This window comes from Delphinus delphis, chromosome 1 (assembly GCF_949987515.2).
Source record: "Delphinus delphis chromosome 1, mDelDel1.2, whole genome shotgun sequence".
Taxonomy (NCBI): Eukaryota; Metazoa; Chordata; class Mammalia; order Artiodactyla; family Delphinidae; genus Delphinus; species Delphinus delphis.
In genome coordinates, this window is record NC_082683.1 from 170,453,273 (window position 1) to 170,468,951 (window position 15,679).

Genomic DNA, 15,679 nt, shown 5'->3' on the forward strand with positions numbered 1-15,679 from the left:
AAGTCAGGGTAGAATTGACTGTGGCTTGAATTAGAGTAGGAGTTGAGAAGGTCAAGAAATGTGAGTGGATTGGGGATGTATCCAGAGGTAGAGATGACAAGGTCTGTTAATGGACTGAATGTGATACATGAAGGAAAAGTAGTACTTCAGAATGACATCTGGACTTTGGCCTTGAGTCATTGACTGGGAAGGGAAGGCTGGAAGATGTACAGGTTTGAGGGGATAAGTAGGTAGTTGGAAGTACAAGTCTAGAACACTCGAGAGAGTTCTTCATGAAGATATATGTATTTGGAATTCATTAGCAGATGAGTAGTATTCAAACCCATGGGCCTGGAGGACATCACCTATGGAGAGAATCTAACTCGAGATGAAGAGAGCCTGGGATCAAGCCCTGGGGAATACAAAAATTTAGAGGTCAAGAGTATGGAGAGGAGCTGTCAAGACACATGAGGTAGAAGGAAAAGTAGATGAGAGGGATGTCCCAGAAGGGAACAGAAAATGTGCCAATGGTGTTGAGAGATCCAGTAACATGAGGGCAGAGATATGACCCTGTATTTGGAAACCAGGAGGTCACTGTGATCTTCACAAGAAAATCAAATGTTGAAATGGGAAACCTGGTCGGGATGGTTTGAGGGAATAGGATAGCAACTCTTCAAAGAAGTATAGATGGAAAGAAAAAAACAGAGAAATGGGGCAGGAGCCAGGGGACTATGGTGTCAAGAAGTTTTATTCAAAAATCAGTGAAAGATCCTAGAGTGCATTTAAATGTTAATGGAAATAACCCAGTAGAGGGAGATAAATCAGTGAAGCAAGAGATAATTGCAAGAGGGAAATCTGTAGGAAGGAGGAGAGGACAGGATCCAGAGCTCAGGTGGACTTCAGTGGGGGCAGAGGTACTTCATCCATAGGAAAAGGAACAGAGGCAAATAGGGTACGTCTAGATTCACATGCCTATGGCAGTGATAATCTATAACATGAGAACATTCCTGTCTGACTGCCTCTACTTTCCTCAGTCAAATATGTGGTTATGTCAACAACCACCTGTGAGGGAGAGAAGGGGGTATTGGCTGTTAGTGGGGAAAGGAGAAGATATTTCTTACTTTGAAAAATGAGAGAGCAAACATATGGTTTTATAGTTGGTAATCATCTATTTAAAAGTTATGGTAAGAAATTTAAAGTGAGACCAGTCAATATATTTGAGAGTTTTTCTCCAAACCCAGTTAGAAGCTAAGGTCCAGAGGGAGAGCTGAATTTAACACTAGTTAGAGATTTGCCAGGTGAATATGGGGGAGGGGACAGAGAGTCAGAGAGACTTTCAAATTGATTGTGGAATCTAAGCTGTCTTCAGAAAATACTCTATTCCCCTTCCCTCAGGGGTATGATCTTGCCCTGAGACCCCCAACAAGAAAATCACACCAAAATACAATAGTCCAACATAAATAGATTTCCAGATCTAGGCTATTTAATCTTAAATAACATTAAAGTATATCAACAATCCAGGAACAACCTGTGGGAAGATTTGCCTCTCAAGGGACTCTGGTATTTGTCCATCTCATCTTAAGAGACATAATCACAGGGTCACGACCATGTACAGGAAGGTCTCCTGTCTCTCAGGTACACTGAAGCATGAAAAGATGGGGAACCATCATTCAAAAACATCTACATTCAAGTTAAGTTACCTCTCGTCTTCCCCAAAGAACAATGAATAATATGGTTTGGAAACTTGCTCTACGTTTGTATCATGAGCATTCAGATGGTTTTCCCTGGAACAAAACAATACTTTGCTCCAAAGAAACCATCTATTCTTCTATAACTGGTAAGAGGAAACAGGGTGGGTTTTCCATTTTCTGGTCATCAGTTTGTACCTATGTTTTTGTATATGTGTATAACATGTATATGTACCTATGTACACGCATGTGTGCCCACACCAGACACTCACACATTTTCCGCCCTGGCACCCTGGTACAAATGATTAAGCATTATAATTCCATTTCCCAGTAAATGCTGTGGCAATAGACAATGTGGATAGGCCCAATTTAGCCTACTCAGGGTGAAATTAGAAGCTCTTAATTTTTATAAAATAGGGAATTTGAATACTATTCCCCACTTCTAAAAGATAAAAATGGGAGGAAACCCCGTGAGCGCTCTTTAAGTCAACGAATTAATTTCAGTGACTCTTAGCTTTTAGATATATGCTGACATGATATCCAACCTTAAAAAGAGAAAAGGCAAAGATCACATTCCCAAAATTCATATCAGAATGCTTCTTCTGGGTTAGGATCATCAAGGTGAGGAACAGGGGGCAGAAGGGGTTAAAAGGGACGAAGTAGTGACACCAAGAAATCATATGCTTTGTTCCCCATCTTCCTGCAGACGTACAATGTCTTCAGTGATGGTGTCTTGGAGTACGCCGGCCTGAATCGTCAATTTCTCTTCCGACGCCTGGACCCCTTCACGCTCTACACGCTGACGCTGGAGGCCTGCACCAGGGCGGGCTGTGCACACTCGGCACCCCAGCCTCTGTGGACAGAAGAAGCCGCACCCCAGTCTCAGCTGGCTCCCACCATCCAGTCTGTGGGGTCCACCAGCGTTGAGCTGAGCTGGTCAGAGCCCGTTAACCCAAACGGAAAGATAATTCGCTATGAAGTGATTCGCAGATGCTTCGAGGGAAAAGCTGGGGGGAATCAGACAATCCAGGACGATGAGAAAATTGTTTTCACAGAATATGATACTGAAAGGAATACATTTGTGTATAATGACACAGGTCTGCGGCCATGGATGCAGTGTGAATATAAAATCCACACTTGGAATTCAGCAGGCCGTACCTGCAGCTCTTGGAGTGTGGTAAGGACCAGGCAGGCACTTCCAGAAGGCCTCTCTCCACCTGAGATAGCCCAGGTATCTGTGAATCCCCCCAAACTGATGATTTCCTGGATCCCACCAGCACAGCCTAATGGCATTATCCAGTCCTATAGGCTTCAAAGGAACGGGGTGCTCTATCCTTTCAGCTTCGATGCCGAGACTTTCAATTATACTGATGAAGCGCTGCTTCCTTTTTCCACGTACAGGTATGTAGTCACAGCCTGCACCAGTGAGGGCTGTTCCACTAGCACGCCTACCAGCATCACAACCCTTGAGGCTGCCCCTGCAGGGGTCCGCCCTCCAGCTCTTTGGACCATCAGTGCCACTCAAATAAATGCATCTTGGTCACCGCCATCAATTCAAAATGGAGAGATCACTCAGTATTTACTCAGATTGGATGGTAAGGAGTACCTTGCTGGGCAGAACCTGTCCCTGTTGGTTTCCCACCTGCAGCCTTCCACACAGTATAATCTCTCCCTAGTGGCCTGCACCAGTGGAGGTTGCACAGCTAGTGTGGCAGAGTCTGCCTGGACGATGGAGGCCCCGCCCCAAAACATGGACCCTCCAAAACTACAAGTCACGGGCTCAGAATCCATAGAAATCACCTGGAAACCGCCAGGAACCCCAAATGGCCAGATCAGAAGCTATGAACTTAGGAGGGACGGAACCATTGTCTATACCGGCCTGGAAACTCGCTATCATGATTTTACTCTCGCCCCAGGTGTGGAGTATGGCTACACAGTGATGGCCAACAACAGCCAAGGGGGTGTTTTGAGTCCACTTGTCAAAGATCGAACCAGCCCCTCAGCGCCTTCAGGGATGGAGCCTCCAAAATTGCTGGCCAAGGGCCCTCAGGACATCTTAGTGAGCTGGGACCCTCCAGTAAGGACAAACGGTCATATCGTCAACTACACCCTCTTCATCCGTGAGCTGTTTGAAAGAGAAACAAAAATCGTACACGTAAACACAACTCATAATTCTTTTGGTACACGGTCATTCATAGTAAACCAGCTGAAGCCATTTCACAGGTAGGTAACTGACCCTGGGTTTCCTGAGAACAAGCCACTGCCCCTTTCTATGGCGTGAGCCCTCGGTCAGTCCCAGTGGAGACTCTAACAGCAAGATGTGTGACGTGCCCAAGCCCCATCCGTTTAACCATCCAAGTAGACTAACTACTTCCTTATCCAGCCCAAACCTGCTTGATTACTTCTGGAGAGCAAAATTCTTGCAGGTGACATTTTGAGAGTCAGTTTTTTTAGAAATGTTTGCACTTCATCGCGATGTCTGGAACCAAGGAGTGGAGAGGTAGGGCCACTTCCCTGAGTCTGGTCCCTCCTGGAAACATGCCAGCCCCCGGTCAGTTCTGAGAACCCCAGTGCGGTTCTCTGAACTAGACTGTGAGGCAAAGGAGTATTATTTTAAAGAATGAAAAAAGGGGCCGTCATTGAGAGCTATTGCCAGCCAGAGTTGGACTGATCCGAAATTTGCTCTGGGGCCAGCCCTCCTTATTGAATCCAGCATGTCTTCCAGGAATAGTGAGGCTCCTCTGCCTATTTCCCCAGCCCTTCAGTCAGCTCTGATCTCGTGGTTTCTTGGGACGGTGCCACTCTGCCAGCTCCTGTTTTCTTAGTGGTCCCCTCTGAGCTCTCTGATGAGCAAGGGTGTGTGTTGCTTTCCACACAAAGGAATCTGACCACCAGCCCTCTTCCCATACTTTAAAGAATTGCTTGGCTTTTTTCCCCATCACATTTTAACTAACATACATCCCCAGAGAGAAGAGTAACAAAGGACATTGTATTCTTAAAATTTAGTAAAATGAACAGAACCACTTTAAAAGAATTAAAGGCTGGGTGTTGATTACCAACCACCATTGATAAAATTCATCTATTATTGTAATGTACTGATGTGTAGATTAGATCTCTCCTATAATTATCTCTGATATATAGTGCTGTTGAAATGAAACATTCGCAGTCTTATGCATATCCTAATGACAATTATTTAGGGTTGCATTAAATATTAAACAGTGATTAAAACTTCTGCAAGTATCTTCCATAGCTAATCCACATGCTCTGTGAGTTGGCTTTTCTCTTACTCTGATGCAGGGCATAAAAAAGGCCCATGTTAGCTGCAGAGCTGTACATTTCATCCCGGCTTCCTCTTTACCTGACTGGTACTTGCACGCTTTAAAGATCGTATCAGATTGCTCCCCTCCGAAACTCTTATTCAAAAAGATTTCTAGGGAAAAAAAAAGTCTCTGGATGTGAGAGGGGCATTTTTCCCAGGCTGAAAAAAGAAAGTCTGATTTTTGTGAGAAACTTAGCCATGGGATTTAAGGCAATGAGAGATGCCCCTTCACCGTCCACTCTCATCGAAGATGTAAGTGACATTAACGACTTAGAATATCAACGGAATATTACTCAGCCATAAATAAGAATGAAAATTTTGTCATTTGCAACAATATGAGTAGACCTGGAGGGCATAATGCTTAGTGAAATAAGTCAGACAGAGAAAGACAAATACTGTATGTATTCACTTATATGTGGAATTTGAAAAATAAAACTAATGAATGGATGTAACAAAAGGGAAACCGACAGATACAGAGAATAAACTAGTGTTACCAGTGAGGAGACGAGGAGGGAAGGGCAAGATAGGTGAGGGGGGTTAAGACATACAAACTACTGGGTATAAAATAAATAAGGTATGTGGACGTAATGTACAGCACAGGGAATATAGCCAATATTTTATAATAACTTTATATAGAGTATAAACAATAAAAAACATCAAATCACACACAAAAATAAAACCAGGGCTTCCCTGGTGGCGCAGTGGTTGAGAGTCCGCCTGCCGATGCAGGGGACGCAGGTTCGTGCCCCGGTCCGGGAAAATCCCACATGCCGCGGAGCGGTTGGGCCCGTGAGCCATGGCCGCTGGGCCTGCGCGTCCGGAGCCTGTGCTCCGCAACGGGAGAGGCCACAGCAGTGAGAGGCCCGCATACCGCAAGAAAAATAAATAAATAAAAATAAAACCAGAATATGACTTCTATATGAAGTTGGGATTCACGTCATTTGGGGTTTTTCCAGCAGCTTAATGTTTACTGAGTACTGCAAATTAGTGTGTCCTCCTTGAGGTACCCCCGAGATGGTCAGTAGGAAGAAGGATCCTGAGAATACCCTAAGAAGCAGGAGGAATCTGACCCAGAATTTTAAAACCACCAGAGATAATCCAGAAAACAAATAATCCAGACGTGGAAAATCAAAACTGAGTTCTCAGAATCGCTTAGAAGGCAGATCTGCCATTCACAGCTGTAGATCTGTTCACCAATTAACTGGCAGCCCATCACGGTGAAAATGGGCGTGAGAGGAGAGGGAGGGAAGGGGAAGCAGAAAAGGGAACTGGGAGACTCCCCAAAGGGAGAGAGAAGTGTAATTAAGAAGAGGGCAAGGGGAACAGAAAGAAAGCGAGGAAGTGAGCACAAGGCGGTGATTATCTGGAAGAGCGAAAGCAGAAAGTAGAAGACGGAAAAGCCTGGAAGCAAAAGAAATAAAGGGAGAAAGGGAGGTGGCTGGGGCTTGAGGGGAAATTAGGGGTGTCATAATATCATAAAAATTAGGGGCATGGAAAAGAGGGGGAAGCACTTATTTGCAGCCATAGGCACTTAAGACTAACAAAAGCCCCTTTTGTTGGAAGGGAAAAGTCCCTGTTATGTAAATAGACCTTTCGCAGTGGCAGGAGACCCGCTATGAAGCAAAACATAATTGATTGGTTGAGTTTAACTGGATGGTGATAAGGTGTCTCCATGATTGATAATCTGGTGTGTAGCTGGGTTAACTTTGGCCCCGGAAGTTCCCCATGTGGTGTAAGGGAGCCTGTTTTAAGATGTCAGGTATCAGGTGAGGGGGTTTATTAGCACAGAGACCTTGATTCCATGACGTTCCTTCCTGACCTGGAAACGTTCCTGGGGAATCATTTAGCTCCAGCTGCAGAGAGAGGAGCTCAGGGCTGCTGAAAACTCGTTCAAACTCCCAAGATCTGTATTCTCCCTCGCTGTGTTAAGGAACTCTACAGCGTACCAGAATTTTCCTGCTGGAGAGTATCTTGAAAATGTATTCTTCTATACATTCCTGTTTAGGGAAGAATCGTGCCCACCCTTTCCAGACAGGTGAGCATCTTCCTTTAGTTTGGAAAGCCAGGAGGTTTGAAAATGTTCTAAAATTTCCATGGAAACATGACTTTGTTGTCCTTGAAAAGGGTTCGTTGTAGGTAAGAATAGATATAAACGTGTCTGTCTTTTTTTCAGAAAACACTTGGCCTTTTAAAGATTCTTCCCACGAAAATCGATTTTGCCAATAATGGGTTATTTCTGCCTTGTGTCCTGAAGGTATGAAGTTCGAATTCAAGCCTGCACCAGGCTGGGATGTGCATCAGGTGACTGGACATCCATACAGACCCCTGAGGTTGCACCTCGGATGCAACCGCCTCCACATCTAGAGGTCCAGACGGCTCCAGGGGGATTCCAGCCCATGGTTTCCCTTCTGTGGACAGGACCACTGCAGCCAAATGGACAGGTTTTATATTATGAATTGTACAGAAGACAAATAGCAGCTGAGCCTGGAAAATCAAACCCAGTGCTAACCTATAATGGAAGCTCAAGCTCTTTTATGGACATGGAACTACTGCCTTTCACAGAGTATGAATACCAGGTAAGGAATGTGTGTTACCAACAACTCGCACTGGGATGGGTGTGGGTACACATCAGCGCCCGTCTGGAAAAAAATTGCTTGCAATCTAAAAAGCCACTTAAAGAAACGTGGGACTTATGTCGTTTAATAATATTCTTTAAAAAAAATTTAAGCAGTAAATGAGGGAGGAAAGGCCATATTCATTTGCCTTCTTCGTTTTCTTAGTTCTTGAATGATGCAAGCACCACGTGCCAAGCACAAGACCAAGTGCAATTTTCTAGAAGAGGAAACGGAACCTTGAACAGCTTACCATAACCAGAAATAATAAGATCACGAAGTCACCAGGAATATGGCGAGCAAATCAGTGAGGGCAGTGATTAGAGGTAACAGTTTAGACGTGAAAGGAATGTGTTTTAGGCCAGTAATGTACAGGACAAATTTCCCAATGAAGTTAGTAAGAATTGAAAATATAAATTGATTCTTGAATGGTGTGGAGAAATACATAGATATAAACCCATAATCCCTTGTTTGCAATTCCAAATCTAAAAATCTCTTTAAAAGAAGTTGTTGGGTTTTCTATCTCTCTTTTTGTTTTTGGCCAAGCTGCGTGGCTTGCGGGATCTTAGTTCCCCGTCCATGGATCGAACCCAAGCCCACGGCAGTGAAAGCGCCGCATCCTAACCACTGGACTGCCAGGGAATTCCCCAAAACAAGTTTTTATCTAGGTTTGGTACAACTCATTCAGCAGCAAAACCCAGTTTAAACAAACCACACTATTTACAGCATTTATTTATCTCATTTAATATGAATAGTTATATATTTTGCTACAGAAGTATTGTATTCTATTACAAGGGCATTCTGCAGATATTACAAAATATACAGTATATGCATTTTATTAACTTTCCCAAATCTGAAAAAATTAAAAATTATTTAAAAGCACTTCAGGTCCCAAGGGTTTAGGGTAAGGATTGTGGCTTATGTCATGAAGGAACAAAATATCTATTGATGTCACAGTTGGAGAAAGAATACTGTTAGAAACAGCCAGAACCTATGTGGCCACCCTTTTGTTCTTTATCATTATCTTTACAGAAAAGTATCAAGTTATCAAAGACCTTTCTATTCTCAATTGTCTAGTCCCCTTTATGAATAAAAGTGCACCGTTGTAAGAGAGCTGAATGGAATCAGCATGAAATATTTGACCTCTAACTAGACAAAACTAAGTGACCTGTAGATACTGAAAGCAAACCAGTGATTGTAGCTTCTTTGGCATCATACTGTGTCATTGGGTTAAACAATTGGCCATATCATCTGTAAAGTCTTCCCTGAGTTTTCTAAGGAATGGTAAACTCCAAGCATGTATCTTAGCTCTGTCAGTTTTCTTACTGTTGGAGGATGGAGAGAATGAAAAGTGCCCACCAGACTGAGAAGGTATCTTGAGACCAAAAATTGAGACAAGCAGCTCCGTATAATCGATGGATCAGTTTATTACACTTACGCACAGGGTGGGATTGAGCAGACAATAATCCTGAAACACTGGCAGCTGCACTCTGCACCGTCAAGGGACCAATGGGACAGTTTTATAGTTAACCTAGGGTAGGGGGTACGTGCTTGGAAACAGGACGTGCATTCCTAAGTCAAGATTTATGAATCGGTAACTAGTTTTGTGGGCCCTGGGAACATGTCAGCGAAGGTCTTCATCGTTGTTTGGGGACTAACAGATCATAGAGGCCGCCTGGTCCTAGTGATTATGAAAGAATATCTACTAACTACAAAGCCCTTGAGGCAGAGAACTGATTCACTGCACAGACTGCACAGTTCAGTCCTGGGTAGGGGCAATGGAAGGCCAGGAGGAAAGGTACGAACCCAATATGGCAACAGTGATGCTAACAGCCATACACTCACCAGAAGCTAAGGACAACCAGTTACCAAGGGACCCACATTTCAGAGGGGAGACAAGTTAAGGACCTCAGGCTATGCTCTTTTTTTTTTTTTGCAGTACGCGGGCCTCTCACTGCTGTGGCCTCTCCCGTTGCGGAGCACAGGCTCCGGACGCACAGGCTCAGCGGCCATGGCTCACGGGCCCAGCCGCTCTGCGGCATGTGGGATCTTCCCGGACCGGGGCACGAACCCGTGTCCCCGGCATTGGCAGGCGGGCTCTCAACCACTGCGCCACCAGGGAAGCCCCTATGCTGTCTCTTTTGTAACTGTTACTATCAGCCCTGTGTCAGGCTCCTCCTCCATACTCACATCACCCAAATGAAATTACTTAATTTGGTTTTCACAGCAGACTGACCTCAAATTTGCATTTACTAGCTAATCCCATGTTGTTACAACATAAGAAGGATAGAGAGCAGAAAAAAAAAAAATCTAGTCTATCAGCCCCAAAACCAAGATTTTACAGGAAATATTTTGAAAAATATAGATTAAATGCTGAAATAAATGAACTAAACTATTGGATTTATTTAGCCTGTGCAAATGCTAAGTCTTTATAGATCCTGAGTTATCTTCCCGAAGTCATTTAGGAAGTAATGTACTATAAGAATTGATTTCCCTTTAACAAAAGAACATTTTGTCTTTGAGATGAATTTGAATTGCTCTCAAACCTGTCTGAGGGTTACTTTATCCACAGGCTGCTTTTCAGAAAACACCTTTATTGTCCTAGAGTCATTGGTTCGCCCACCATATCTGTGATTTGACCCTCCTACAGAGGATTGTGTTTTTGAGACAATCCATATATTCGTAGGGGATGAAAACAAAGAACCGAGAAACTGCCCAGAGATGGAAACCTATTCATCAGAAGGATGGTGAGGACCCATGGTCGGGTAGGTGGCCGTCCACCTGGTGTGCCTGGAGGGTGTCCAATGTCCCTCCCCACACCCCACTACCTGGCCCTACGTCATTGTATTCATTTCTGGTTTTGAGTTAAATCATTGAAGATAGCTCCCAAGCATTCCCTATGTTATCGAATGGGGGAGGGTGTCCTGCTGCTCGAGGCTAACAAAATCAATTACATACAAATGTAAATAAAACGGAAAGGTGCCTTTCCTCAGAATGCTGGCCATCTGGGGATGGTGGACTTAGTGTCCCCAAAAACCACCTCCAAAGATTCCGCTTGGCCATGAAAGCTTTTCAAGGGAAACAGAGAAGTAATCTCAGTTAATCATTGACATAAGGGGTCAGAGTCTTCGCCATCCCCCACTGCATGCAGGCGTGTGATCTTCCTCTAGATCTCATCTTGGTCACACAGTTTGTTTGGGAGATTACTGAAGGGGAAGGTAGGGAAGAGATCTGGTCATCTGTTAGTTACTTATTCTTCATTTCTACTTCTTTGATCTATGGAAAACAAGTTAGGCCAGGTGTTGTGTGATTAAAAGATTTGAAAGGTGTGCTTGGACGGGAGATGAGTAGAGCACGGGGCCGCCTGGTATAAAAGTTAGTTACAATATAGCTTTGCTAAAGTGACAAGAAAAGGGGCTCCTTGCTGAGGGCGGTTTCCTGCAAAGAGCAGCTTACAACCCCCACTTGTCAGACATCATTCCATTTCTATGGGATTAGGGGCAGAGGTCTATCTTCCGTAACTTTTTCATGCTGACATAGGCACCATATTCTTTTTTTTTCCTTAATTAATTTTTATTGGAATATAGTTGCTTTACAATGTTGTGTTAGCTTCTGCTGTATAATAAAGTGAACCAGCTATATGTATACATATATCCCCTCTTTTTCAGATTTCCTTCCCATTTAGTTCACCACAGAGCATTGAGTAGAGTTCCTTGTGCTATACAGTAGGTTCTCATTAGTCATCTATTTTATACATAGTATCAATAGTGTATATATGTCAAGCCCAATCTCCCAAATCATCGCCCCCCCTTCCCCCCTTGGTGTCCATACATTTAGGCACCGTATTCTCAGAGTGGAAGATGTCAACATGGGTCTCTTTGCTGACAAATTTAGTTGTAGCATCTCTTTGCTGACAATTTTAGTTGTCTGCTTACATATACGGGCAGAGCAAGCTACAATTATTTTGATGCACGCAAAGATATAGATTATTATGAGCAATAACGTTAATCCCATTGTCTTGAGGCCAGTTCTTGGAATTGTGCTAGCCATAGATTCAGTACTACTCAAGATGGAGCAGTTATGTCATGGCTACACTCTGGTCATCATGCAGTTAGCTTTTTTCCTCTGGTGGCAGTTACAGTATCTATAGAACAACTCAGGAATGTGCATCAGACACCAAGTCTATGACTCTCTTGCCCTCACCATTAACTGCTCGGTTTTGTAGTTGGAGGGTGAGGAGGCCCTGCAGGATTCTGCTCGGTTCCACCTAGTCTAAATTAATTCATCAATCTGATGACCAATGATAGAGCTCTGGGGAAAAGAATACAGCACGGATAAATTCTGCTGAACGGGAGGGTCAAGAAATACCTGGAGAAAGAGATTCTCACTGAGAGAGGGGAGAATCATTTGCTACAGAAGATCTTGGAGGCAAGGACCAGCAGATGTCACCTCACAATGACTCACACATCAGTATGGGAACTGGCATGTTTGGTGGGCAGAAGCTGTGCGATTTTACAAGCACCTTCTAAGTTTTCAGTGATACCTCAAAATTGAAAGCCCTAAGGCGTTAGTAGCTCTCGGTGTTTATAGTACAAACGGATTGCCCAAAGAGCGCATTCAAAATGCAGATGCAGAGGGGTGGGATGGCAATTCCCAGAAATCTGCATTTTTAACCAGCAGCTTCGGTGGTCCACAACCTACTTTTTTGAGAAATACTGTCCCGGAGGATACAGCCATGTCACTATGCTACTTAAGCCTGATTTTCTGGTGCGGCTTTCCTAAATCAGTGTTCTCAGCCCTGACTGCACATTAGAATCACCTGGGGAACTTTAACAACATTCTGGATGCCAAGGCCCCATCCGCCTGTAGTTCTGCTTATGGGGTGGGTCCAGGCATCAATGCATTTCAAAAGGTCCCTAGGTGATTCTAATGTACAGTCAGGGCTGAGAATCACAGTCCTAAACCATCGTAAACTGATTGCCTAAGTAAGTGAAGCCAACTCCCCTCAAGTGCCTAATTTACATGATGATAATTGATGACCAACCTATTTACCTTGGTCTGTCCATGGCTTTCCTGAATCAGAGTTGTATTTATTGTTTTGGATGAAGCTGGAAAGGTAGACAGAATATATTACCTGCTAAGCTCATGTCTTCGATTCATCAAATAATTTCTTTCACTCTTCCTCCTGGATTTTATTTGGTTTTGGTTGTCATTGTTTCATTTTGTTTTGTGTCTCACTTGGGAGGCCTGGATTTTGGTTGAAAGAGTAACATTCACCATCGTTTAAAACAGGAACTTTCTAGTTTTGATCCATTTCAACACAGCTTCTACAATTCTGGGATTCTGAAGGATCAAACTCTGAATGATCAGCTTTCATAAAACGAGTAAAGATCTGAAATTGAAATCACAGAAATTTGGAGTTTTTAAAAAACTATTTCACAAGGATGAAAGGGCTGGCTTTGCAGAGTGACGCAGTGCAGGGTCTCATCAGAGAACAAACATTTGTGAATTTCAGATATAATTTTATTTACCAAAATCCTACTTTCAAACTACTCTATAAATGTGTGATTCATACATCAATGAGGTGCCTCTTTACCAAATGAAATTCTTCCCATGCACAGACCTTTTCGTTCAATGCAGATTACAGGCTAGCTGTGCAGAATACACACGCAGCAGAGTGTTTTTTTCACAGACAGTACTCATTTCTATCATCAACCCTCTCAAAATTGGAATATATACTAATATATACGATATAAAGCTCCGAATTCTATGTGGGGAAGTTTCTAATTGTTCAGCAAGAAGATTCAGACAGTGGTCCCTGCAGGTTTCAGAGACGGACCTGGGTGTGAGTCTGCTTTTATAAGAAGCTTCCGTTTTGACCTGCGGGGAGAGAGCTGAGACCGCTGAGCAGTTCTCAGTAATTGCGCATTCACATTCATACTCTCGCTGAAGGCGATGACTCACCGCGGATTTGCTCGGGCCGCCATGGCCCCCCTTTCATTGAATCCTGCTGTCAGTGACTTAATTCGTTTTCCTGAAACTTCCCCACTTTGACAGATTTTTTTCGATAAGCACCCACGCACACCCAGAGTCTCCAAAGGCTTCTGGGGTCCCGGGGCTGGACCACTGAGACCCGACAAGTCCGCCTGGGAGGAAACCTCGTGTATGACGCACTCGAGTGTGGGTCTGATCTTGGAGCTGCTGCTATGGAAAGTTCCCCAGGACGGCAGCCTGCTACTTACTAACAGACCAACGCTGGCCCCGAACAATTCAGTCTGAAGGTTTACGCGGGAGAGGATGGAGGAATGGTTGGAGGGCAGACAGTCAAGTGGGTCCTCACTGTTCCTGCCAAAAGGAGCTGTGTGGCGACTCCAGCAGGGGACAGCGGAGACGTTCTCTGTGCCAGCCCCACGAAAGGCTGCAACAGCGTGGACGACAAGCTAGAAAGGAGAAGCAGAAAAGACAGCAGCTTTTAGTCCTTTGCCCCTATTTCTGGATCCTTGAGTAAATTAACCTCCTTCAGCCTTTCCTCACCTGGGAATGGTTCACTCCAGGGCTAGATTCTGGGGGCGTAAGTGAGGGTCGCCTACAACCATATGCTTTTAAAAATTCTCATCAAACACTGGTTTCTCTTGATTGGCCTTGGTCATCTATGATTTGTAAAACCTCACAGAATATTTTCTGACCCTAAGCGATTTGATTTTCTAACAGTTTTTAGCTTTATGTTGGATCAAAGCAAGTGACTATATAAACAACAGAGTCCTACTGTGTAGCACAGGGAACTATGTTCAATGTCATATGATAAACCATAATGGAAAAGACTATGAAAAAGAACACATATATGTATAACCGAATCACTTGGCGGTACAGCAGAAATGAACACAACATTGGAAATCAACTGTACTTCGATAAAATTTTTTTTAAAAAAAGCAAGTGAGGGTATGAGACCAGCTTCATACACTGATAGTCGTGTCATTATCCACCACCAAAATGGATATATGGAAGGATCAGTAGCGGTGTTTCTGAAACCTAATTTATTTATGTACTAATAAATTTATTGAATGAATTAGAAGTATATTATAAAATATAAATGTAAATAAATAATAAAACTAATTTTTTTAGTTTACTAAATAAGAGTCCCACTTAGACCCTCGAGAAAACCTACATCATCAGTAAGGTGTCAGGACTATTTCTCTCCAAGTGAAAGCCAACTTTCCCTTAAATGGAAGAGAATTGTTTCTGCTCACCTGTCTGGGAAAGGGACTAAAGAAGTTCCTTGAAACCAAGGAAAAGGTGCAAACACTTTTTTCTCTCTCAAGAATCCCTCTGGGAGCCTGAGATGCAGGATTTGACACTGTTGGATTCATTCCTTCTCTCCTTCCTTCACCTCAGGTTGCCATGTTTTGGCTTCATTTTTTTTGTTTTTACATCTTTATTGGAGTATAATTGCTTTACAGTGTTGTGTTAGTTTCTGCTGTACAACAAAGTGAATCAGCTCTATGTATACATATATCCCCATATCCCCTCCTTCTTGAGCCTCCCTCCCACCCTCCCTATCCCACCCCTCTAGGTGGACACAAAGCACCGAGCTGATCTCCCTGTGCTATGCAGCTGCTTCCCACTAGCTATCTATTTTACATTTGGTAGTGTATATATGTCCATGCCACTCTCTCACTTCGTCCCAGCGTACCCTTCCCCCTCCCCGGGTCCTCAAGTCCATTCTCTTCATCTGCGTCTCTATTCCTGCTCTGCCACTAGGTTCATCAGTACCATTTTTCTAGATTTCATATATATGTGTTAATATACGGTATTTATTTTTCTCTTTCTGACTTACTTCACTCTGTGTGACAGACTCTAGGTCCATCCACATCACTACAAATGACTCAGTTTCGTTCCTTTCTATGGCTGAGTAATATTCCATTGTATATATGCGCCACATCTTCTTTATCCACTCATCTGTCGATAGACATTTTGGTTGCTTCCATGTCCTGGCTATTGTAAATAGTGCTGCCTCATTCTATACCAGACTCTCTCCAGGCATCAGAGAAAATCAGTACCCCAGCACTGCGTGATTCCACCCT

The 15,679-nt window shown here is 43.5% G+C and overlaps 1 protein-coding gene across 1 annotated transcript in view; it reads left to right on the forward strand.

The window, feature by feature from the left end:
• USH2A (usherin) overlaps positions 1 to 15,679 on the forward strand; it is a 779,248-nt gene that overhangs the window by 690,574 nt on the left and 72,995 nt on the right. The window contains exons 62-63 of the mRNA XM_060022310.1: positions 2,374 to 3,890; positions 7,241 to 7,562. Coding sequence (XP_059878293.1) covers positions 2,374 to 3,890; positions 7,241 to 7,562 — 1,839 coding nt within the window. The remainder of the gene's footprint in view (positions 1 to 2,373; positions 3,891 to 7,240; positions 7,563 to 15,679) is intronic.